Consider the following 24,386-nt stretch of genomic DNA (forward strand, 5'->3'; position numbering starts at 1 on the left):
TTAACGAGGCTTTCTTAATGGTGTTTCAAATGAAGAAGTCTACATGAAACCTGCTTTTGGCCTTGTTTTTCCTTCACCCGACTTGATATGCCGGTTTAGGATGAGGATTAATACACAATGTACGATTCATCACTGTTTTTCAATAATTAACAACGGACTATAACTTTGACATTTTAGTGCAGAATAATATTACAACAGTTGCCAAAAAAAAAAAAAATACAACAGCGAGTAGGAAAAGGAGGGGAAATCTGCTCCCTTTCCATGCTAAAATATATAAATGTTCAACCCCTCTAACCCAATATTTACAAATTACAATCATAAAAGAAAATAAAGGAGAAACACATCACGCTCTTCACATATAAATTCTCACTTTTCACACGAACAAACTGGGGGAAAAACTCACCTCGGAAGACAAATCACAGTGCAATTGTCATCACAATCCACCAACCAGCAAGGTACCATGGGTAGAAAAAGATGTCAAACAAGGCAGCTGAACCACTGATTGGTACATCAAAAGTTTCATGACCGCTTCCTCGATTGAGACCCTTTGGACACTGCTTTCATATTTTGAGAATCTCTGAAACAGACGAAGTGCACGAGAGTGCTCCCATTGGGGTAGACTGCAAAAACACTAGTCCCTAATTTCTTATGGCACAGAGAACAAATGCTATCACCGGTTATCTTCACAACAGCTTTCCTCTGATTATAGAGTTCATCTTTCACCTGTACAAATCACATGGAATCAGGCTAGATAAAAGCATCTGAATACACAAGCGTGTGTAGGTCAATGGCACCGCCACGTTGCATCCGACAATACAAGAAAGTAAGAAGTACGAGTATGATTAATCCATTTAAAAGCAAGAAACTAACAAGTCACAAATATATGATAGGCAAATGATTAATCCATTTAAAAGCAAGAAACTAACAAGTCCCCCCGAGGGTTAGCTCAAGTGGTAAGAGCTAGGGGACATAAGGGTGGGGAGGGGAAGGTCCAGGGTTCGAATCCTAGAAGGGAACTTTGAAGGGAATTTCTAACTTACTAACAACTAACCACTAACATTTGCCTATCAAAAAAAAAAAGAAACTAACAAGTCACAAATATATTATATAGCTGCCAATCCTACAAATCCCCCCCCCCCAATATTTATTAGATAAAAATCTCATTCCTGGTGTATGGTTGGTTACCTGAAGGTTCTCGCTGTGTCTCAAGCTCTTGATCACCGAACAATTACGGTACATTTCACTAGATTTTCTCAGAAGGGGTTCAATAAATGAAAGCAAGTCCTGCAGATTACAGATACACTTCTCACCAGATTGAAGAAACTTAAAAAGTTCGATAAAATGTTTACTTCCTCACAGAACAAAATCCCTAAGCAAAATCTAAACCGGTAAAAAAGAGTTGACTTGTGGTCTTTAGCTGTGATGACCAACAAGCAATGGATACCTGTAATTTAGTCTCTTTTGGCAAAAGTTTAAGGGCTTGAGCTCCATTTATTCTATCCCACCTGCGGCTCAACAAATCAAGGACCTCAGTAAACATGATAGTAGAGCCACCCTCAACAAATTCATCCGCATCACCATCACTCCTGCTACTGTCAGTGCTGCTCAAACTAACTTTTGTGTCCTCTGCACCCTCTATCTCAGCAACTTTCTTTGTTCCTCGGCCTCCCTTACTTTTAGCTGATGTTGCTGAACTAACTTTCGGAAGATTTGTATTCTGTGGGGATAATAAATTTGTAATTCTCTCTTCAAATCTTGCCGTGGTCCTTCGAGGATTCAAATAGATTTGCAGAAGCAATAGGTAGATGTTGCTGGAAGATTTTACAGATGGCTGGTGTGTAGACTCATAGACCCGATCACAATAAGACAACGCTAGTTCTGGAACATGAAGCTACAAATGAAAAATACACTCATTTATTCCAATAGTATTCATCAGTTTAAAAACCATGATTATATGACAATGACACACTCATACATAAACAATGGACTTAAGTGCATTAGTCATATCAGAAGATGACTGTATCAATGAATCTCCCCTTCACAGTAAATAAAGGATGATCTGGTATACAATGGATATACCTTATGAACATATAAAGATAATGCCAGTTCGTGCTGGTTCATTTTTCCCAACAATGTTGCACGCTCTTCATATAGAGCATCTCGTGGAAGACGTTTCAGCAGAGCCTCTGGATTGTATCCTGATATACCCTCTAAAGCAGACAATAATTTTTTCCTTGTTGGGGAATATGCTTTCTCATCCCAATTTTGTTGAGCACTTAAATCAGCATGCCAATCAAGTACTTCGGAAAGATAGATATTTACCTACATTGCAGAATACTATAAGTAAATACAGATATAAAAGCAGCTAGGCTTGCAGCAGCAGCAGCATCAAAATGCTTTGCAAAAAAATTCAAAAAAGTTGTCTTCATGAAATCCCTCAGCTCCCATCCCCAGCCAAAAGAAAAAGTAGACCTGATTCATTCCTTTTAGAGCCTTAGAATAAGATGCAAGAGGACCTCACCATTTCATTTTGCAAATTGCCGGATATGGCATTCTCATTCATAGCAAGCATGAGCTCCAAGTATGTAGCTTGCATGTTTGGAGAATGCTGCTTCAAATATGAATTAACCATATCTGCTGGAATATTGCCGGACAGAAAGAGCTCAATAGTTTGGGATGGACAGCTTTCAAGAACAAGCATCGAGAACTCTAGAACAAGCATCGGGTCTGTCCCACATAGTGGCTGCATAAGAAACCACCAAATAAAAAACTGAGAATCAGAAACAACATTCTATATTTGGAGGATATGGAGTCTTCCAGCAAAATTAAATCCACAGATAACGAAAATTGGAAACATTTTTCTAATAAATTTGTAAATGACTACAAAAACAAGGAGCAGTATAGCTAGATGCAGAGGAAAATAACTGAATTAGCCAATACAGGAAAAACCACAAAAACAATTGCTGTTAGCATATCAATGTCCTAGAAAAATAAAAGCTCCTTCGTGTACTGACAAATTTCATCTAATCTGACAAGCAAATTAAGCAAAAGAATAACACTTTCATGCAATCTCCATTTATGCAAGACCCCCATCTTAATAAAATTGGGCCCGATTAATACCCCAACTGCTTTTTGGAGTGCAAAGTGTAAGCTTATCTGATTCCAGATTATAGAATGTCAAATAATCAGACACTACTGTATACTAACTCCTAAGCACCATCCTAAATTAGTGAGTTAGTCTTTGACTTTAAGGAAGTAGAAAACTTACCCATCACAGCCCTTTAAAAATTTGAAGGAAAAAAGATACCTTGAGATACTCAACAATGTCCTCAGGCTTGAACCTTTGTGTAATTTCAGACTGGCTAGATCTTGACTCTTCAACCAATTTGTGAAGAAGTTCAAGAGCTTCCCGGTGCAATGAGTTGCACTTGAAAAGTTCTAATAGAGCAACATTATGGTTGCCTTTGCGGAGTATTTCTTCGCATATTTTCAAATCACAGTAGTTAACACCTCTCAGTAATTCTAAAGCCACTGAAGATTGTCCAGTCAGAAGCAACGCTTGGAGTAGAGCAGTATCCAATATTGAAGCCATCTCTCGAGCTCCTGAACTAACAGGGATACTACTACGCCCCTGAAACCAATCATTTCAAAATGATAGAATTATTATGATTAAACTGTTCTGATATTTCAGAAAAAGATTAAGGATCTGACATGTCCCACAGCTTCACCAACAATCCTGTATTTTCTCTATAAGGAAATCTACAATGTGTGCGCGCATGTGTGTCAATGTGTGTGCTTGTCAATAAACCTTTATGTAGCCATAATATTTAACTTGTTAGCCTCCAACTGAAAGGTGTAAGTTGTAAGTTGTGCTAACTGTAACCTATAATTGTAGTCCTTCACACATTGGGGATGCATTAAATAAGGCAGAAAAAAAAAACTAGTTAATTTTACCTTGTTAGTTTTCTTAAACCTATTGTAGGATGCGAAGTTATCCCCAACAGCATCCAAAACAACTTCTTCAGTTCCCTCTGCAGTGGCCTTCTCAACGAAACTATATCTCTTCTTCTGTAAATATTTTATGAGAGCCATAAGCGTATTATGGTTCACTTTTTTGGACTCAAGTGCTGCATTCTCATCAGATTCTGACATATGAGACGTTGATGAGGGTTCCATATCGTCCGACAGACCTGAAGAACCTCTAGATAGATAGGAAACATCCCCGTCAATGTCCAGCTTCTCCGTCTCATGAACTACAGATGTCTTTGGAAGGATAATGGATGGATACAGAGAAAGCACATAGGTTATATCAACTTGAGATGCCAGAAACTGTTCCATAGCCTCCTCATAGCTCCCATTTTCAAAAAGATAGTGGGCATATCTGTAATATCATGAGACACACATTTAACAGCGCTTACAGAAAAATGGCAAAGAACCAATGTGTTGAGTTTATGTGATTTAGAAAAACAACTAAGCCCTAACAGCGAATAAAAATGAATGAAAGAAAAAGCTAACTAGGAAAAGAATCTAGCTGTATTTCATACTTTCATTTCGTAGCTGTCCATCCACTTAGTTTTTCTCCTACTAATTTAGTTCGGAAGAGGGATAACTTGAAATGACCTCACACACTTAGTCTGGTACTTCAAAATCTCATGTTTTTTTCTCAAATATATAAAGGTGGAATATTGGCTCTAACTTCCTCATACATGGTAATACTATAACTTCTTTATAGTAAAATTTAAAACGTTAATTTTATAAAAGTATAATTTGATGAGATAAGTATGAAATATTACCATAGCAATATAAAAAAGATAACAAGAAATAATAACAGAACAAAATCTAGTCTTAGCTAAATAAATCATAACCTCAACAAACTAAAACATATAACATATATCTCAACACAAAGCGCATCCCAACTTAAGCTGATATCTAAAAACACATTAAAGGTAAACTTTTACAAGGAACACTCAGTAACGAATATATCAAGTACTAGACACTCCTTTTCTTTGCTTTAGCTATCTATCATATTGATACGAAAGTCCAGATCAACAATAGCTGATTTATTTCAATCATAACTGTTCATTCTGTGTTCTTTGATCCAATGAGCGATAACTATTACCGAATCTTAAAAGTTTCAAGACAAGAATGCTTAACAATTAATATGGCAGAGTTAAAAATAAATACAAATTTAACTGCTAGCTACTTAGTGCTAAAAAATAAGATGAACTTAAAGTTCAAAGGTATTCAACCCAATAGGGAAAAATTGTCTAGTTTATTTCTTTAAAAGGAATTATCTCATAATGGGAAATAACCTTATATGGATTGATCCCTCCTTTGCAGCACGTAGACTTGAATCTTCAGGAGGAAGGAGCTTGCACAATGACAAGGCCTCTTCAAAGTTGCCAGAAGCTGTTAATTGGACAATCTGCAATGAAATATCAAAATACTTAAGTATAACACTGTGACACCCAAAATGAAGCACATAATTTGACAACTAGGTATTGTAAACAGAAGCTACATGATTAACTGCTATGCCATTTGATTTAGAATTCAGAAACAGGCCGTGGCAAAAGGCTTCTATCATTTGACAGTATTAGCAATACGATTACCTGGGCTCCAAGAGGAACAGGGACAAGACCATGAATAGAATTATCCAAAGCAAGTATCATAGAATTATTGCTTTGGAAAATATGGCGAACATTACGAAGAACGACAGTTTGTATCAGTGGATAAGGATCCCGGAGCGATCGAATCTGCAAAATGAAATCAACATCATAACCTCTCTCACAATAAGAAAGAGCAAGGAATATATTTCAAACAGTTTGTTACCTCCACAAATCTGGGCAGCAGAGCTATAGCATACGGCTTCTGAATCACAACTTCTAACGGGGCCTCCGACCAACAAATCCTACCTTCAGGAATAAGTTTCCCATTTTGGTCCACAAAGACCCCAATGTTCTCCTTTAAACAGAAAAATGCATCAGCAAAACAAATTACCACCTCAAACCTAAGAAAACAAACAAGCAATACAAAAATTGATGCATCTTGAAGACTCATTTGACTTGACCAACCAAGTAACAGAAAAACAGATTTCCACTAATAATACCTTTCCAAGAAGAAGCTCTCCAGAGGGAAGAGACACTACCAAAGGCGGCGCAAGTCTCCCGGAAGTAAAAACCTCCGACAAAGCGCCATTCGAAGCATTCAAAATCAAATACTCTCTCCTAATCCCTAAACAGATATTCTCCCCACACCAGCACATGGACTTCACCATGTCAGGTACACCAAACTCTTTCACCTCCACAAATCCTCTACCACCTACATCTTTCAACTTCAATTTCAGTCTCAACTTCAATTCCAAATTCAAATTCAAATAACCATAACAAAACTATGAACTACCAATCATGTATGACGGAATGAATGGAATTAAGCGAGGGAATGGTGATACTGACCGTCGTGTCTGAAAATGGAGACACGTTTCTGTCTAGCGAAGCAGAGGAAGCCACGCCGGTGGTCCCAGCAGAAGACGTTTGCACCCTTCGCCTTGGTGATGACTGCGATGGTTTCCAGAGAAGGGAGTCTGTGAAACGCGATGGATTCCGAGAGCGATAAGAGGAGCTCTCTGGATTCCAAAACCTCGAGTGAAACAATAGGCTTCTTGGCGAAGCCGGTGAGATTCTTCTCCAGCACGTACGGTGGCTTGACCCGATCCGGTGAATCGGGTTCCGGCGAGTATATTCGGAGAGATCCATCGGAGCAACCGACGAGAAGCTTGGAGTCGTATGTTACGACGGATTCAATTTTCCCGGGGAAATTGGGGACCAGTTCCGAAGAATCGTAAGCGCTGTGCACCATTTTCACTCACTCCGCTTCTTCTGTGGTTCAATTCAATCTTCTTCTCCCATTCTTTTTCAGGACTTGAAGTTTTACTTGTGCCTGCTTACTCTTTGAAAACGAGGAGAAAATTTTCGCAGTAAAAAAGAACGAGGAGGAAAATAACTGCGGGGAAAAATAATAATTATTTAAATTATTAAATGGTTTGATGAATTGCCAAAAAAAAATGCAAGGACAATACGAATTACTGGTCCCGGCGGGGCTCGAACCCGCGACCTTCGGCTCATAAGACCAACGCTCTAACCAACTGAGCTACGGGACCTTGACATGCATCAGTTAATATTTGAATTATGTAAATATGTAGGTGATTATTGAAATGTATTATACTAGACATGTATGATAATGTATGAACATGAGCATGTAATTACATGATTAGGAATATTAAAACATGCAACCAATAGTGTACTTAGATGACTTTGTGATTTTGATTAATTTTGCTTGAATGGAATGAAATATAATCGTTATGTTGTGAATGAAATGTCATATCGATGACTTTTCACATTTTAAATTATCTTATCATTTCAAAAATATGAAAATAAAATAAAATTGTCTTTTTATCCATAAATATTGATTAAATGGTGAAAATTATTGAATGGCTTCCAAAATGGATTTTGAAAGAGCATTGGATTGAACATTTGTATAAAGATACGACATCATTGTTGGTTGCTTGAGTATGACTAAGTTAGAGGGTATTAAGTTGGTTGAACATTGTTTCATACATCATTTTTTGTGCACTTTGGGACGGATTATGATATTTGAGGTCTATCGACCCATTTTGTCCCTCCCAAATTCCACAACACCACAATTTGGGAGGTGCACCTTTGCCCACATGATACTCACTCATTAATAGTGATGATATAAATGTTTATAGTGATGAAAATCTTTCAAAATTCAAACTAAAAGCTATTAAGAAATTTCCATTTTTTTAATAAATATCTTAATTGTGAAAAGAAAGCTTATTTTGTGGTGGCACGAGAAGTCGAGAACATACATGCTCGTGCACGTACACACATTACACATATAAGTTGGATGAATGAGCATAACAAAAATATCCCTTCCTCTAGTCTTTTGCACCAAAACCAATTAGAAAAAACACTCCTTTCAATTTATTTTCTATTGGCCAAATTTATATCAATTAAATTTGATATTTGATTAAAATTGTAATCATATAATGACAAGTTTATATAATTTCAAAAAATCAATAATAAAAAATAAAATAATGAGTATAGTATTTTATAACTTTGGCCAACCAAGACAAAGCAACATGCACAGAGCAGAACAAGTGAACTGATAAGGACAGAAGTAGATGACTGACATTCACATGATTGAGCCGGCAAAAGTGGATGAGTGAAGAAGTGGAAACCGAAACGAAAAAGCGATGACGTTGGGTCTGATCAATGCGAACCCCGTTGTTCACGCCAAGAAAGAGAGAATCCCTCGCTCCGCCGCCGATGATGCCGTCGATCCCCTCGATATTTATGATATCCTTTTTCCTTCTTCATTCTCTATTTTTCTTACTGTATTAGTGTTTTGGGATCCTTGACTTTGATTTTGATTTTGCAAATTTCGTGAGGGATATTAGGGATCCTGAACATCCTTATTCCTTGGAACAGCTTAGTGTTCTTTCTGAGAAATCAATCACTGTCGATGACAAATTGGCCAGGATTCTGTAATTTAATTTCTCTCTACTCATTTCAGGATTTATTTATTAAAAGCATTTACTGAATTTGCATTTTATTTTTATTTAGGATAACTTTTACGCCGACGGTTCAGCACTGCAGCATGGCGACGGTTATTGGTCTTTGTCTCAGGGTTAAACTAAAGCACTACTTCCCTCCTCATTACAAAGTGAGTGTTTAATGTTGGATTAAGGCTATGTTTAGATTTAGAACCGGTGTAAATAGATGTTAGCTCACGCTTCAAGATAAAAAGTGAACGAGAGAGACTCTTATCATGAATTTGGATGAAAGTTTGTTCACGTTGCATTGATATCCAAACACACGCTAGCACCAACTTGGGGATTGGATATTTTCCATAATATAGAATTTAATGAATATAATCATTGGGTGAGTAAGGCTCTAGCTTCTTAAATGGGGTTGAATTTATCTACATTAATGAATGAATGCCTTGTGTGGATGTTCTTAATTTCTCTGTTGAGGTCATCCGGTAAATGCATCTCTGACATTTCTTTCTTATTGGACCTCTATACACATGTTTTGCTATATATTTCACAGGTCATTGCTCGGCCTAATTTCATTCATTAAAAACTGGCTGGTATTGTGTTAAATTTCTAGCCCCTTCGCTTAAATCCCTCTTTCCTTCAGGATTTCCTTACTTTGTTGTGAATTGCAATTCTATATGCTGAAATTCAGTTTCACATTGCATAAATCATGGTTGCTCTATCTCATCTATCATTCAAATTCCTCTTTGCAGGTGGACATCAAAGTGTCTCCAGGATCTCATGCTGATGAAGAATCAGGTAAAGTTTACTTTAAACATTTGGTAAAACAAAAAACAATTAAGACCTGAAGTGTAGAAATTACATAACACAGCCTTTCCCCTTATTTGATCTGCATAATTACATAACACACAGTGAAAATTTTATATGGTCCATATGTCTCCAAAAACAACTATCCTCAGCCACATCATGACACTCACTTAAATGCCTCTGCATCACACTGACAAACCAAAGTTTCCTCTGTAGTCATTCTTTCCTTCTTGCAACATGAACTTCTAATAATACTGCAATTTTTCCATGCAGTCAATAAGCAATTAAATGATAAAGAAAGAATTGCTGCTGCCTTGGAGAATCCCAACCTCCGCCAGCTTGTCGATGAGTGTCTCTCCTCCAATGAACTGTGAACTGGCACACATGCCTGCATAGTAACTATTGTAAAGGACATTTGCCGCTGATGAATGGAATAAAAAGTAGTCATTGTCTTTAGAAATCAGTCCAAAGGGGTTTACCTTTTGAGGAGATTTAGCTCTTTGATTTTAACAGGATGTTTTTGCCCCTCCTCTTCCCAGCCTCACAGTGATTAAGGTGTGGTATGTATGTATGTAAATTAAGTCATCATGTCAGTTTTTTTGCCTCTTAAGTACAGTGTTAGTATTTTTACTGGCTAACGCAGCTATCACATACTCAGTTCATACCAAGCTGTTTATAATCTGTTCAGGTGGAAAGTAAGCAACTAAACATTATGCCTTTTAGATGTGACAACTAAACATTAAGTCATCGTGTCGATTTGTTTCTTTCTTCCTTTTCAATTGCGTAGCAGTGTTGTAGATATGGAGATCCGTTGTTGTCTGTGCTCCTGTGTAGTCCTGTTTGTCTAATTAATTAACTCAGTACCTTTTGTTTCCTCTGTCACGGAGTACTCGCACATTCTTTGGGTGTGATACTAACAATCTGGTTAATCCTCTTCAATTACTGTTTTATAAAGTAGTTTAGTTTTTTTTTAAAAAATGTTTGATATAAGTTGTTTGACTTAATTGCACACACAATCCTGATTTTGGTCCCCTTAGCATTTGGCCTCATGTCAAATTGTCAACTTTTCATCCAATAATTAACCGTGAAACTTTGACAATGATATGGATTACTTAATGACACATTAGCACTTACATGCAAATTATATCTCTTCCTTTTGATGCCAGAAAATCCATACAATATCTCTTCTCTTATCTTTTTTGGTCTTTGAAGGATGTAATGGCTCATTCGGAAAATGATTGTATGTTTCTCTTGATAAATGTTTTTACTAAGATTTGAACTTGTGCTCTCATTTTTATGAGATTTAGTTTGCTTACCATTAAACAAACATCTTGTTGGTCCATTCAATATCCCTTTATTAGCTGTTACTAAAACCACCTTTTTATGTTTGCAAAACTCAATGAATGCAAGTTTTTCTCTTTTTGGTCAAAGAATATACAAATTTTAAGAGTTGTTACTATTTTTTGTTCTTTTGTGAAGACCAGCTTTGAAGGCAAGATTCTTACCTCCCCAATAATCCAGCCCAATCAATCTTCTCTTATGACGGCCTCGAAAGGTTTTTGGTCATTGAATTCTATTCTACAATACAAAATGTTAGGTAGATAACTAGAATGAGAAAAGAAAAAAATAGATATAATATATAATGTGATATGAGAAAAGAAATATTGATACTAAGTTTTTTGTTGAAATATATATTGATACTAAGTTACTAATAAGATTAGATTCATGTAAGGATGATAAGATTAGATTCTCGGAAAAGATATTTATTCGGAAAAACATGTAACTATTTCTCGAACGGCAAATTCATCAAAGAATTTTTTTTATTGATATCAAGTTTTTCTTACACTCTAATTACACCAAGTATTTCTTTCTATCAAATTACACTTCTATCACTTCTATTCTTATCTCTCACTTAGATGTAGATGGAATGAATGTCAATGAAACATTTTTTTTTTGAGAAATGAATGAAAAAAATGAGGTGTACAAAGAATGTTAATATTATTAGTAGTTACCAATACTGATTCTACAATGTGGGATACAGAAATAATGTTCGTTCACGCTCTTTTCTTTTATGGGTCATTTTTTGATATATATACACATCTTCACTTCTTTTCCACCTCTATTTTCTATTATTTCTCTTTTCTTTATCAATTAAATCACATATCACATCTTTACTTTCTATTTCCTTTCTTCTTATCTCTCTCTTCATCCACCTCTCCACACCTCAAAAATGGGGTGTGAAGATATAATTATTCCGATTCGGTTTGCATGGATCGATCCCTGCACATGCATTTATATGTTTCTCACCTCTAATCACTCGAGCTATTATTGTTTGAGGATATTCACACTCCTATTACACTGAAAACAAATACTATGATAGATGATGATATATAAAACAAAGAGTGAAGTAAATAAAATAAATAGAAAAGAAGTGTGTATAAATTATAAAAGCCTACATAAAAAAAGTCAAAACAAATTTCCAATAAAACGGTGAGCTAGACATCCAGAATTTCATATACTGTAGTCTAGTCACAATCAATGAACCCCACCATTAATGATTTCACAAATATGAGGTAAATGCAACTTAATACACAACTATTTGATAATGTCCGTCCAAAGTTGACCCTCTCTTTCCACTTTCTTGGCAAAGAGGCATGTAAGTTCAGATATAATAATCATTGCATTTCCGAATTCATTAATTGAACCACCCTTCATGTTCACATTCCCTTTGATGTCACAGAGACTTCTTAGGAACAAAAACAGGACCCTTGATGGAATGTAGCAGAAGTTCCAGGTTGTCGAGGTCACAACATATATTGCTTTTATCAGAATCTGTGAGTTCAGATTGTACCAGAATGGCTGGATATGAGAGACTCTCCCGATCCATGAGCCTGGATAGGGAATATGATTTCAGTGATCAAGATCAACACGATAAGAAGCAGCATAAAAGAGGTCTAGGGATTCTTAGCAAGGTAATTTTACCATTCAAAAAAATCTCCAATCCACCTGAGGAGTCACCACCCAAGGTGGCAGAGAAGAAGGAGAAGAAAAGATCCTCTTGGCTTCCAGATCCGGATAAACGGTGGCCAATTCAGGGTTGGTGACTGATTTTTTATTTTATTTTTTCTGGTTTTTGTGTTTCCATTTTCAAGTGAAGTGGTAGATACTAGATAGATCCAAGGCAAAAACGTGAATAGCTTTTGTAATCAGCTTTTTATGGCATATTTGCAATTGGAATTCATCTTTGCTTCTGTATCTATTTTGTCTAATGGATGAACATTCTTATGATTGTTAAAGAATGATTCTAGTCAAAATACTTGTTCTGCTTTGGTTGTAAATTACTCTAACCATACAAGGTTTGTTTGTGTTTTCATCAGTTTAATTTTTAACTTTTATCTTAATACTCATGAAAATTAAAAGCTAATAAAATAATTTTCAAGGTAGACAAGTAATTGTTATTAAAGCAACATAGGCGTTGGAGATGTGCGATTGTGCGGTTGCAGCAACAATTAATTATGAGATGCAATGTTTTTTTTTTTTTTGAAATGATGCAAAGGGTTAAATACGATATAAATATAATGAGGTTTGCTAACTTACTATCATTAAAATTTTAGAAGAAGTTAGATAGTAGGTTCCACCTTTTCTATAGACTAAAAAACCGATTTATTTATTTTGAAAACAAAACGCTAACAATGTGTTAATCTAGTAGCAAACAAGCTAGACTCTATCAAGAGAAACATTTGTTAAGAGAACTTTGCGTTCTAAAAAGAAAAATCATTTTTCGGTTATATATTTCACCCTTGAAGTTGGTTCAAGTTTTCTTAAAAAAAAAAAGTTTTCATCCTTATCCTTTTGTGGAAGTATTAACAGCTTGTGGAGTCCATTGGAAGGGCGGATCTACATTGAGGCTAGGTGTGGCCAGTTTTTTTTATTTTTTTTTTAGAAAAATTTATATACCATGGAGTGTAGTGTTGCAAAATAACAAACCCAAATTCTATGTCACTGGAATTGGACCAAAAAGGCTATTAAAGCTCAGATCCAATCGTTCTAATATCTCCAATTTACCAATACTTGCAGGAATTGTTTCACTTAAGTGATTATTTTTCAGCGCGAGAAAGCTAAGCTTCCTTAACTTTCCCAGTTCAGTTGGTATACTCTCAATAAGTTCATTATAACTAAGCTGCAAAACTGTATCACTTAACATATTAGAACAATTTTTGAGCTATCTAATCTATAAAACAAAGGAAGGAAGAAAGAAGTTCAAGACTGTACTTTTACAACTTGCAAAAAGTTGAGACAATCGAATATTCACATGACAAGAACAAATAGTAATGCATCAAACTATAGCTTAAAACGATGGTAAATGGAAATAATTATTAATACACGCTGAAAAGGGGAAGAACATGAGAATTTGGGTTTGTTATTTTGTTATTAATTTTTTTTACTTTGCTTTTTTTTTTGTTATATTTCGTTGTAAGTCTAGTCTTTCTTGGAACCTAGTCCTTTTTGGACTGTAAACTCTTCTATTTCCATGAGAAACTTTCTCTCATGGTTTTATTTATAATATTTATCTTTTTTGAAAAAAAAAATATTTTCAATACATTTTAGTCTATAATTTCTTTTATGTTTAGCCACACTGATATATAAGATCTGGATTCGTCCCTTTGGAAGTCTCCATGTGGTTGATATGTATATTTTTTATTCCGCGTTTCATTTTTCCAAAATTTGAGTCCATTATATTAAAGTATATATAAGTTTGATTGAGAAACAAAAGGGGGAGATGATTACCTGTGATCAACTTGATTGTTTGTATTGAGTGAAGATTTTAACTTCTCTCTGTCAGCTCAAGATTACTATGGCTTTTAAAGGAATTGCATCTACTTCTATGATGCAGTCATGCAGCCTCATTATGTTGTTTCAGCTTAGAGAAGGATTGTTTCTGCTGAATAACTTAAGGTTCTACATGGGGAGAAATAGAAAGGATGCAGTGAAATGAGATCTTTGATTGAGTAAAAGAGAATATAAGTCAATGAAGTATGTTATGCCTTGGAATAGTTAATCTTATTGGAATAGTAAGATCTCAAGTTTTATTACTCATTATGAATAAAATAATCTTATTGGAATAGTTAATCTCACAATGATGTGTACGTGTATGATTTGAATAGGATTAACTCTCTAAAAAATATGTGATAAAAAAACAGCTATTGCATTTCTTATATAAATTATTGAGTGAAAATAAGTATCTTGCTCAGCTATGGAGATAAAATTATTCTGACCCATTGCCACCAGGAGCTATATCTTAGACCACAGTTCAAATTCAGATCTATCCAAGGTTTACTAGTTGCAATTCAGATTAACAAAATAGAGAAAGAGTCATTCTAAATTCTTCAATATTTATATTGACAGGGGATAAATCAAATGTTCTTTTTATATTCTAAAAGAGAATGCATTTCTTTCGACGAGGAAATAAAATCTTTGGTGTCTTATTCTCTATCTCTCCATTTGGTGTTTTATTCTCTATCTCACCAATAAAATTTGGCTTGGAATGTCAGATGAATCATAAGTCCTTGTAGCAGATGGTATTCCTGTGCAATTTGCATCTGGTTTTTTGCTTCCATTTGATCTAAGCCTTCATTAGTCTTTTTTGTGGACGTAATAGTAACACCTCATCCTTGGTCTTGTGCATATCTTCCCCTGCCTCCACTAAAGAATAAAGATAACCCCATGACTTATTACGGAGGAAATGGAGGATTCAAGCCATAGTTGATTTTTGAACACATATTTGACTTATTGGTATAGAAAACTCTAGTACCAATAAGTCAAAAACAAGTGTCTCCAAAAATGACTCAAGAATGGATCCAATATCATGGTACATGGCGTTCCATGTAATCTGCAAACAAAGTGCACAAATAATGTCTCTTTAAAAGGCTGGAGATCCTCTAATATTATATAAGAGGGCAAGAGAATTTGTACACTGCATTAAGATAGTATTACTATATATATGATTATACTCTAATGTTATCTTCAATTGATAAGGGTAAATTCTGATAGATGAAGTAATTCATAACAAATGCTTCAATTTACCTGACTCTACAATTCTAGTAAAAAAAACAATCTTAATTGCAGACCCGAGTGGATTTGAACCACCATCCTCTCAGAGATTGAAAATACTCTGAGCGCTCTACCATTTTGAGCTTACAGATCTAATTGAAGAAAGATAAACACTCAAAGTGAGGTTGAACACATGCATTGGGTTATAACTATGATTCTATTAACACTCATCATTTTCAACTGCATTTCCACCTTTACTCTCTTTAACAATTACATCACACATCACTTACTTTCACTCTTTTAACTTGAGACCTCACTCTTCTCTCCACTCTGTTTGGACTTAATAGAATGTGAACAAAAATTTCCATAGGATCACCACTATCACCGGTTCTAGCTCAAAAAGTATTTAAAAAATACAACTAAATCAAAATCATGTACAAAGCAAATTTACAAAACTGGTTTTTTTAAATCAATCAAGAAAAAGGGAACTAATTAAATTACAAAATACAAATACAGTCTTAACATATAACAAGGGATGATAGACACATTTCAGAAAAATTCAATCTTGGTTTGATGTTTGTAAAAATCATAAAAATACAAGTTATATTATAAACATCACCAATATCTACAATTTTCTTTTAAGTGTAAATATCTGAATTTCCAAATAATCGAAATTCTAAAATTCATAAACAGTAAATAATCAATAATATTTACAAACTAACACTAAGGTATTACCCAAATAATTAAATAACATAACTCCCAATAACCAAATTTTCAGGATCCCTTAATTTGATAAGAGCCTCATCAGTTTTCACAATCTAACCTTAATTTAAGGCCCTTTGTTTGAAAATGGACGAAGTTCATTTAAAATTGGGAGTTAAACTTGGCAGTTCAATAACTATGGAAGTACGGTGATCAAGTGTAGATAAAGTTTGAAAAGCATCAACTGATTCATCTTTACTACAGCAATGCTCTCTTCAATGAAAATTGATAAATAATCAAACTATCCTGCATATAGAACACTATTATGACTAAAATTACCAAACGAATTTTACATTTCTTGCTCTGAGTAAAGCGAAATAGAATGAGATTAACAGTTACAATTTTACTACCATATTACCAACATGTACCATTGTTTCAATATTAACTCATAAATATAAAGGAGCAATACAGATCTGTATACAAAGGAGCAATATAAATCAGTAACCTCATAACAATCAAGATAATGGGACATATAAACAGCTGCAGCAACCGCAGTGTTATAATGAAAAATCCCAAAGTCACAATTCACTGGTGCATTCCAATGCTAAACATTAAATCAAAAAAAATATAAAAGAACAGAAGGTACGACTAACTATCAATAAAAAACCATCAAATTAACTGCTATACTTGAAACTTAAGTTTTTTCACCTTAGTCATTGGAGTACATATGTAATCTTCTAGAGTAAGAAATATCTCTTCAAAGCTCTCTATCCAACCTTGAGATCTTGGTTTACTGTGGAAGTCCACCAATTGATACAATGAAACTCGCATGTCCCGCAATCCAAGCACAATCATGAGAATTAAGCTTTGAGTAGTGCCGATATACGCAAATGATGACAGCCAAAGCTGCATTTCTATTGTATAATTGAAGGACAAGAAACTACTAGGCTGGTCAACATATATGGATTACTATTGCTATCATATCATACTGAACAATTACAACAAGGTTGTTAATTAAAATAACATGTTTACAAAATCCGAATTACACAGTGATAAACAATAACAAATTGATTGACATCTTCCCCAGAATTAAATCATAGTTAAAAAAACAGCTCATCAATGTACATGAATTGTTATCATATTGGGTTGAATAACATTTGTTTACAAAATCCAAATTACACAGTGACGAAGAATAACAACATGATTGACATGTATTTTCCCCTAAATTAAATCACAGTTAAAAACCGCTGGATTGTTATCGAATTACACAGTGAGAACAACTGAATGTTTATATTAGGCCAAACATCATGCACATGAAATTTCATCTGATTCGAATTCAACAAACTTCAATCAAAAACTGTATTCACGTTTCAAGATCATGTGCAATTTCTGTAAAACCATATAGCTAATTAATTCATTAACAACTTTATGAGACTTGAAAGAAATAAGTGTTCTGATACTAATGATTAGCGTATATTATTATGTTGCCTACAGACTTTAACTGAATAATTGAGTAATATTGAAAACCATAACGCTTTTACGCATGAAACTGATAGATGATACCTCGATTTGATGCGGCGTCGTTGGAGCAAATCTGATGATCCCTGAGGAGAGTCGATCGACAGAGAAATAATAATAAAGGAACAAGGAACAGAGCACACGCCACACAGGGAGAGATCCCGGGCAATCCCGTGCGATCTCCCCCAAAACCAACAAAACTTTTTTATTAAGATATTGTGACCTGCCAAGCAAGCGCACCTGACATGGCAAAGGTCGGATGACAAGATCCATCAGGATTCATACCACAAACACTCAATTCAATAAGTATTGAGGTAATTCATCCTGATAATTTCCACATCCACAAATTTTCCCCTCCCAAAGATAACCTACAATTACAATATCGAATAATAGCGACATATGAGGTCACGGATTACAGATCTGAGGTAGAGGCATCGATTACAAGCAGCAGCGGCATAATTTTTCACTGGATCAACGTTTTCCTCATCGATCCTTCTCCAAACCTGCAAAAAATACCTCAAAAACCTTCACATATGCAAGACCAATCTACTATCTATCAATTAAGATTCCAAAGGCAGCACGAACTTCAGCCTCGCACCTCTGCGTTGTAGATCGAAGGTTGCAAGATTCGGATTCTGGAACGATCTGAAAAATCACATAAGAAAACCAAATCAAGTCGATTGCAACGTTGATTCAGTTCTATACGAAGCGGAATTCAAATCAGGTTTGGTCGTACCTGATCGAAAACGCCATCACCAGATCTATGCAGATCCGTGCGCAGAAGAGAAACGAAGAAAAATTCTGATAAATTTCGAGAAGAGAATGAAGATCGTGGTATAAGGTTGAACCGCGAAAGAGCGCTGAATGAATAGAAGACGTAACCCTAGCGTTTTGTTTTATAGAGGGATATTGTGAAACGAACGGCTGAGATTAGTTTATATTGACGGTGGATATTTGGTGACGTGTAACGTTAGATGCGGCACGTTTATTGCGAGGTGACGTTATGTGTTATCTTTAGAATAATTGAGGGGTATTATTGTAAAAGACGTGTTATGGCGGTGATGCGCTGGAATCGATTCAGCGCAAGGCGGTATCAAAATTCAAAGTCAGCCTAAATAGATAAATAATAGTCTGATATAATAATATTGAAATTTTACTTGATAAAAAAAAACAGAAAAAGCACCTAGTCCAACTTTAAAATAGAAAATTATCTCATCTAATCTCATCGATTTTTTTATTTTATCATTGATAAATTTAAATTTTTATAAAATCCTATTTAAGCATATTTTTTTCTTTTTGATATTATAGTACGGATTGTTTCAGAAAAAAGAAAGAGATTATAGTACAGATTTAATAGCTATGAATCAATCAATAATTTAAAGATATTTATACAATCAATCCATTAGAACTTTTTGTTTTTATTTTAAATAATTTAAAATTCAAATCTAATATGATATGGATATTTCGGAATAAAACCTCAGAATGAGTGAATTTGGATCCTCTCCAGCCATTTATTTTCTCCAGCCCCTTCAGCATATTTTGAGCCACTAATTTTACAATCCAATGGTTATAATTAATTTAAGAAAAAAAAAGTGATAATTACATGTATATTCTCTCCCATTTTATACTTGTGGATGGTGCAGCAGCAGGAGAGGATCTGAATTCCAGAATGAGTATAGACTCCAAACCCTAGCAGAGGCAGGGTCTGGTAATAACCTATGTCATGTAAAAGTCATTTTACATGATCTCAAAGCTTCCTTTTAGAATAAGAAGAGACACATTTTGATTTTCAATTTTTTTTTGTAGATTTAAATTGGTATAGCTTCTTTTAGAAGGTATTGAATAAATCATGAAATTAATATGGGTTAAAGGTTAAATTAGTCCCTGTGTTTGTAGTGAGTTTTGATTTTGGTCCCTTACCGGAAATTTTAGTAATATCTCCCTATGATTGCATGCATTTTGGTATTAATGCTCATCGTAGGGCGGAGCTTCGGCGAGGTTCCACATAACACGCTTATTTGTTTAATGAGTCATACGTGGAATTTTTTTTATTTTACACCTCAGCTAATTAATTAAAACAAAAAATGTAAAAAAACCCAATTTACCCTTAAGTTATCCTAAATCCAAAAATCCAATTGTAGATCCAAAAAACAAATTCGCCCCAGATTCCCAGCTCCTCTTCTTCTTCTTCTTGCTGCATAATCAATAGCAACAAACATGATATGCCACAAGTTACACCAACGTTTCTTAAAAGCCAACCATTTGAATTTATACAGATAAAAAATTGAGTGCAAGGATGTATCTAAAATAAGGTACAATAAATCCGGAATTCAATTTCAAATCCAAACAAGTACCAAAGGCCACCAAAATCACCCTCTTCAGTTCGATGATTAATTCGGTGACTCGGCCGGTTTTTTGTCAGACCGGCAAGTCACCCATTTCAATTTTTTTTTTTTAAATTTCGTTAAGAATGGATTAGGTATGTATTTATTGAATGGACCCAACAGTTATTAAATATATTGGGCCTGCTTTTTCAGGCTGAAGTTTCTCAATTAATGTGAATCTCAACCTCGCTCAATTTACGAGTAATGATATATACACACCTCATCTTTAAAACACTTCATTTCCACCTTTTTTTGTTTCTATCTCTCTCCTCTTACCATCTATCACATCTCATACTTTCTCTCCTTTACTTTTTCTTTTCTTCCTATCTCTCTCATCATTCCACCTCACACACCTCAAAAGAGAGGTGTGTGAGTAACATTACTCCTCAATTTACCCCTGCTCTACACTTCAGCATCATTTAGCGAGTGTCAAATATTTAAACTCCATTCAATATTAAACGTTTCTTTAACGAAATGACCCCAATTTCAAAAACTAAAACTTCCTGGATGCTAAAATCACTCATTTAAATACCAACGATCCAAATCACATAATTACTCATAAGAATTATTTTATGTTTCGGTCCAAAAAAAAAAGAATTATTTTATGTTATTTCCCAATGAAATGTATCACAACAATAACAAATGCATGTTTCGTTCTCTATATATATGTCAACCACGTGATTGATGATGGCACCTTTCATCCATGAAAAAAAAAAAATAGAACGATTAGGTACCGTCCATAATCCAATTGTTGGATTACGAAAAGGATGTACTTTTAGAAATGCAGTTCTATTTCAACCTCGTTGAGGGTAACCCCATACTTGTAGCAGACTTTTGTAATGTGCTCCAAGATGCAATGATTATTAAGCTTAGCAGAATGTACAGGGGATCAAAGATTGAGTTTGTGGCTCTTGACGATGAAGGTATATTCCAAAGTTTGCTAGTTTAAGTACTTCCTCAAATTCAATAGTTTAAGTACTTCCCCAAATTCAATAGATTTATTGCGAACAGTTGTCATTACTTTATGAAAATCAGCTCAAAGGCCATTGTGAATGTATTGAGCAAGATCATTGTTGTAGAAACTAATTAAAGAGGTAGATGGATTATGACAAGCTCACCAAAGGGAGCATTAATTTGGTCTATATAAGTAGAGGCAAAGATTTCACATTTTAAAAGTTTCTCCTTAATGAGAGAAATCTGCTACGAGAGGGATTTGCATACATAGTCTGAAGTACTTTTAATCACATTGCTGATGAGTTCAAGAAGAGTCAGGCTACTTGGAGAAGGAAAGCTTCATAGCAAACATGGCTGCCTTACTCTTGTTAATCCAGTGCTAACCTTCATCTAATCATCTCAGTTCATCTCATGCACCTTTTCTTGTTGTTGAATGGTAACGAAATGGATTCCTTGTCCAATAAGTTTATTTGGAGCAAGGATGACATTAGGAGAACTACATCATTAGCTGTGCAGCACAGTATTTCGGTTGAGGCTTTAACTTGATCATGTGACCAAACCTTCTTCTAGTCTCAGACTCTGCTTTTGGTTATGGGTAAATAGTCAAGTTCGTCCCTGAATGTGTCCACCGACTTCACATTCGTCCCTAAATGAATTTTATTCATCTCGCGGTCCCCCAAAGTGACAAATGTCTGTCACTTTAGTCCTTGACGTTAAAAAACACTAACAGACGTTAACAAATTCATTTTTTATATTTTTTTACCCATGTGAAAATCATTAATTTAAATTTAAAAAAACAAATTAACTAAAAAATTGATTAATTAAAAATTTAAAACACAAAATCCTAATCTCCTTCTCATCTTCTTCAGCTTACTCCTTTTTTCTTCATCTTTGCATCATAACCTAGTTTTTTATCATAACCCAATTTTTCATCTAAAAAAATCACCATTTGCATCTGCTTCTTCATCTTTTCTTCATAACCCACCCAGTTTTTTTACTGAAACACAACAACCCCAATCTCCACAATCTCGTAACCCCCATATCCCCAACCTCTTCTTCCTCCTCCACCAAAACTCAAAATCCAGGTCAGAATCCAATTTCACAGCAAAACCAGATCAAGGGAACATGAAGCTTAACGATAAATCATCACCAGGCCCGTATGTGTACTTCATCATTCTCAGACCCACAATGAACCCTAGCTCTCCCTTTCATGATAAATCTGGCACCGCCCCTCCAAGAACCAGAGGGGGATCAAGAACAAGAGAGATGAAGGATCGAACCTGGACGCTGAACGTGAACCTCACGCCTCCAAACACTTCGACCTCGGGTTCAGATATGGTGGCGGTGATAGTGTTGGGGCGGCGAAGAACCCTAAGCGGCCGCGTGAAGGAAGGAGAGGGGAAGAGAAGAAGGTTGGGCTTGGGGAAGACGGACCATCTTCCAAGCAGTCAGCGATTGAGCAGCCAGATCCAGATCGGGGTTTTCTTTCTCTCTCTCAACCACTCCTTCTCCTTGCTTCGTTTGCTCCAGCTCCCAAACATGTTGTGTGATGGGGTTTCTATTTTGTGATTGTTGGGGTTTTTTTTTATTTGTGTGAAAAGTGGGATGGATCTGTGGCAATTTTCACTTTCTTATGTTCAATTTCGTGCTTGATTTGTTGCTGTTGTGGGATTTTGGTTGGGGGGGGTTCGGGTTCTGGTTGGGAACATGTTCTGATCCAAGCTGACATTGGACCTGAATTCAGGAATGCATTATTATTATTTTTTCTAGGAATGCATTATTTTAATGATGTTGGAAGGTTTGTGGTGGGGAATTGGGTTGTGGTGGAAGGATTTGTGAAGATGATGAAGAAGATGATGAGAAGAAGGAGATGAAGACCAGTGGTTCACATTAAGAATTTTTTTTTTCTGTTTTAATTAATTAGATTTTAGTTCAATTGTTATTCTAATTTACTTAAATGATTTTTCAGTTTTAGAAAAATGAATTTGGTAACGTCTGTTAGTGTTTTTTAACGTCAAGGACTAAAGTGACGGACGTTTGCCACTTTGGGGGACCGCGAGATGAATAAAATTCATTCAATGACGAATATGAAGTCGGTGGACACATTCAGGGACGAACTTGGCTATTTACCCTTTGGTTATTTTGGAAGATGTAGTGCCCTTGTTGTGCTGGGTTCGATGGCAGCACCACCTTAGATGGTTCAGAATAATCATGTGCAAACATTGAGAACTTTAATTAAGCAGTTTCACCGCTGAGGCCATGCAGCAGCTAATTACCCAAGCTAGATGCATGTTGCTGAATGCATCTAAAAAACGAACATAGTAAAATATAGATAAAAAATAACGCTTGTTAAAAGTTGGAAAGATTCACTTAAAAAACATACAAACTTTTGTATCAAAAAAGAATGGGTTATGCTAAAATAAAGTATTCCAAGCTTTTTTCAGTTACTTACTATAATAATTCAATCACTAGTAAATTAACTTATTTTTTTCCTTTCATTTTGAACTCCACTAGTAAATTAACATTATAGTAACAAAAAATAAGCTAAATTATTTAAAACTATAAATAAAAACTAGTTTCGTAACCCGTGCGTTGCACGGAAATTTTATGTTGTAATATTTTAATAAATAAATAAGCTATTCTTGTATAAGACAACTCTGTAAAGATAGATGAAGAGAAAAATGAAATAAATAATTGTAATTGTAATTGTGTTGTGTACATCAAACATTTCCAAAAACTTCCTTAAACACTACATTTACAGTACTGGTCTGTTGTTTGCCCCCCTCGTCGAGTATACAAAGTTTAAGACATTTTCTTGAGCGTACTCTAGAAAGAGCTACATATAACTGACCATGAGTGAAGACGGGCCTTGGAAGGAAGAGGCCAACCTGAGATAGTGTTTGTCCTTGGCTCTTGTTTATGGTCATAGCAAAGCATATTGCAATTGGAAACTGTCTTCTTCTAAATTTAATTGGAAATTTGGAATCAGAAGGAACCAAGTCCATTCTTAAAATGTGCACTTTGTCATTGACATTTGTTCCCGTGATAACAGTTGCACCAATAAAATGTTCACCAAGTTCGTTCACAATTAACCTGGTTCCATTGCATAAACCTGCTGCTTGGTCTATATTTCTCAAAAGCATTATTGGAGTACCAACTTTCAATAAAAGTTTGTGGTTAGGCATTCCTGAACTTTTAGTGTCGTTCAAAAATTCGGTGGTAAACCACTCACCTTGGATTTCAGAATCCTCATCAGATCGCAAGGCAGAGTCGGAGCTCAGATATTCATGCTCTGGTGCAGCTATCATCTCAAGCATGTATATGTTTATCATTTCAACAGCCTCTAGTGTAGGGGCCAATATTGCCCTATCTTGAAAGAAATGAGGGTCTTTCAT

The 24,386-nt window shown here is 35.1% G+C and overlaps 3 protein-coding genes, 2 long non-coding RNA genes and 1 other non-coding gene across 8 annotated transcripts; 2 read left to right on the forward strand and 4 right to left on the reverse strand.

Annotated features, from left to right (window-relative positions):
* Nucleotides 1-120: 120 nt before the first annotated feature.
* Nucleotides 121-6,936, reverse strand: LOC130740725 (vacuolar sorting protein 39). 3 transcript variants are annotated; one of them, XM_057593405.1, is made up of 12 exons: nucleotides 6,453-6,933; nucleotides 6,107-6,324; nucleotides 5,830-5,961; nucleotides 5,610-5,753; nucleotides 5,313-5,425; nucleotides 3,955-4,381; nucleotides 3,308-3,631; nucleotides 2,522-2,743; nucleotides 2,080-2,322; nucleotides 1,445-1,891; nucleotides 1,186-1,284; nucleotides 121-723 (listed from the first exon to the last, which is right to left on the reverse strand). In XM_057593405.1, the coding sequence occupies exons 1-12, from the start codon at nucleotides 6,853-6,855 to the stop codon at nucleotides 520-522; spliced, it is 2,976 nt and encodes a 991-aa protein (XP_057449388.1). In that variant the 5' UTR covers nucleotides 6,856-6,933; the 3' UTR covers nucleotides 121-519. The 3 variants fall into 3 exon arrangements, with proteins under 3 accessions (XP_057449388.1, XP_057449389.1, XP_057449390.1); XM_057593406.1 differs by having other exon boundaries at nucleotides 6,107-6,318; nucleotides 6,453-6,932; XM_057593407.1 differs by lacking the exon at nucleotides 1,186-1,284 and having other exon boundaries at nucleotides 6,453-6,936.
* Nucleotides 6,937-7,082: 146 nt separating this feature from the next.
* On the reverse strand, nucleotides 7,083-7,156 carry TRNAI-UAU (transfer RNA isoleucine (anticodon UAU)). Its single transcript has one exon. It is a non-coding gene; the product is annotated as a tRNA-Ile (tRNA).
* Nucleotides 7,157-8,158: 1,002 nt separating this feature from the next.
* LOC130740726 (protein AE7-like 1) lies at nucleotides 8,159-10,129 on the forward strand. Its single transcript, XM_057593408.1, has 5 exons — nucleotides 8,159-8,375; nucleotides 8,458-8,563; nucleotides 8,643-8,742; nucleotides 9,328-9,373; nucleotides 9,656-10,129. Exons 1-5 carry the CDS (start codon nucleotides 8,273-8,275, stop codon nucleotides 9,754-9,756), a joined length of 456 nt encoding a protein of 151 aa, XP_057449391.1. The 5' UTR covers nucleotides 8,159-8,272; the 3' UTR covers nucleotides 9,757-10,129.
* A 1,710-nt stretch (nucleotides 10,130-11,839) lies between these two features.
* LOC130735829 (uncharacterized) lies at nucleotides 11,840-12,785 on the forward strand. The gene is made up of 2 exons (XR_009018574.1): nucleotides 11,840-12,038; nucleotides 12,123-12,785. It is a non-coding gene; the product is annotated as an uncharacterized LOC130735829 (long non-coding RNA).
* Nucleotides 12,786-16,590: 3,805 nt separating this feature from the next.
* On the reverse strand, nucleotides 16,591-18,541 carry LOC130740727 (uncharacterized). Its single transcript, XR_009020254.1, has 2 exons — nucleotides 18,390-18,541; nucleotides 16,591-18,298 (listed from the first exon to the last, which is right to left on the reverse strand). It is a non-coding gene; the product is annotated as an uncharacterized LOC130740727 (long non-coding RNA).
* A 5,170-nt stretch (nucleotides 18,542-23,711) lies between these two features.
* On the reverse strand, nucleotides 23,712-24,386 carry LOC130737219 (uncharacterized). Its single transcript, XM_057588977.1, has one exon. The coding sequence runs from the start codon at nucleotides 24,384-24,386 to the stop codon at nucleotides 23,712-23,714; it is 675 nt and encodes a 224-aa protein (XP_057444960.1).

Source organism: Lotus japonicus, chromosome 2 (assembly GCF_012489685.1).
Source record: "Lotus japonicus ecotype B-129 chromosome 2, LjGifu_v1.2".
NCBI classification, from domain to species: domain Eukaryota; kingdom Viridiplantae; phylum Streptophyta; class Magnoliopsida; order Fabales; family Fabaceae; genus Lotus; species Lotus japonicus.

Coding starts and splice junctions, on each gene's coding strand:
- LOC130737219 (XM_057588977.1), bottom strand. CDS start 24,386: ATGAAAGACCCTCATTTCTTTCAAGATAGGGCAATATTGGCCCCTACA.
- LOC130740726 (XM_057593408.1), top strand. CDS start 8,273: ATGACGTTGGGTCTGATCAATGCGAACCCCGTTGTTCACGCCAAGAAA. Junction 8,376..8,457: donor CGATCCCCTCGATATTTATG/ATATCCTTTTTC, acceptor TTGATTTTGCAA/ATTTCGTGAGGGATATTAGG. Junction 8,564..8,642: donor GACAAATTGGCCAGGATTCT/GTAATTTAATTT, acceptor ATTTTTATTTAG/GATAACTTTTACGCCGACGG.
- LOC130740725 (XM_057593405.1), bottom strand. CDS start 6,855: ATGGTGCACAGCGCTTACGATTCTTCGGAACTGGTCCCCAATTTCCCC. Junction 5,426..5,609: donor CTGTTCCTCTTGGAGCCCAG/GTAATCGTATTG, acceptor ATTTCATTGCAG/ATTGTCCAATTAACAGCTTC. Junction 1,892..2,079: donor TATCTTTATATGTTCATAAG/GTATATCCATTG, acceptor TTTCATTTGTAG/CTTCATGTTCCAGAACTAGC.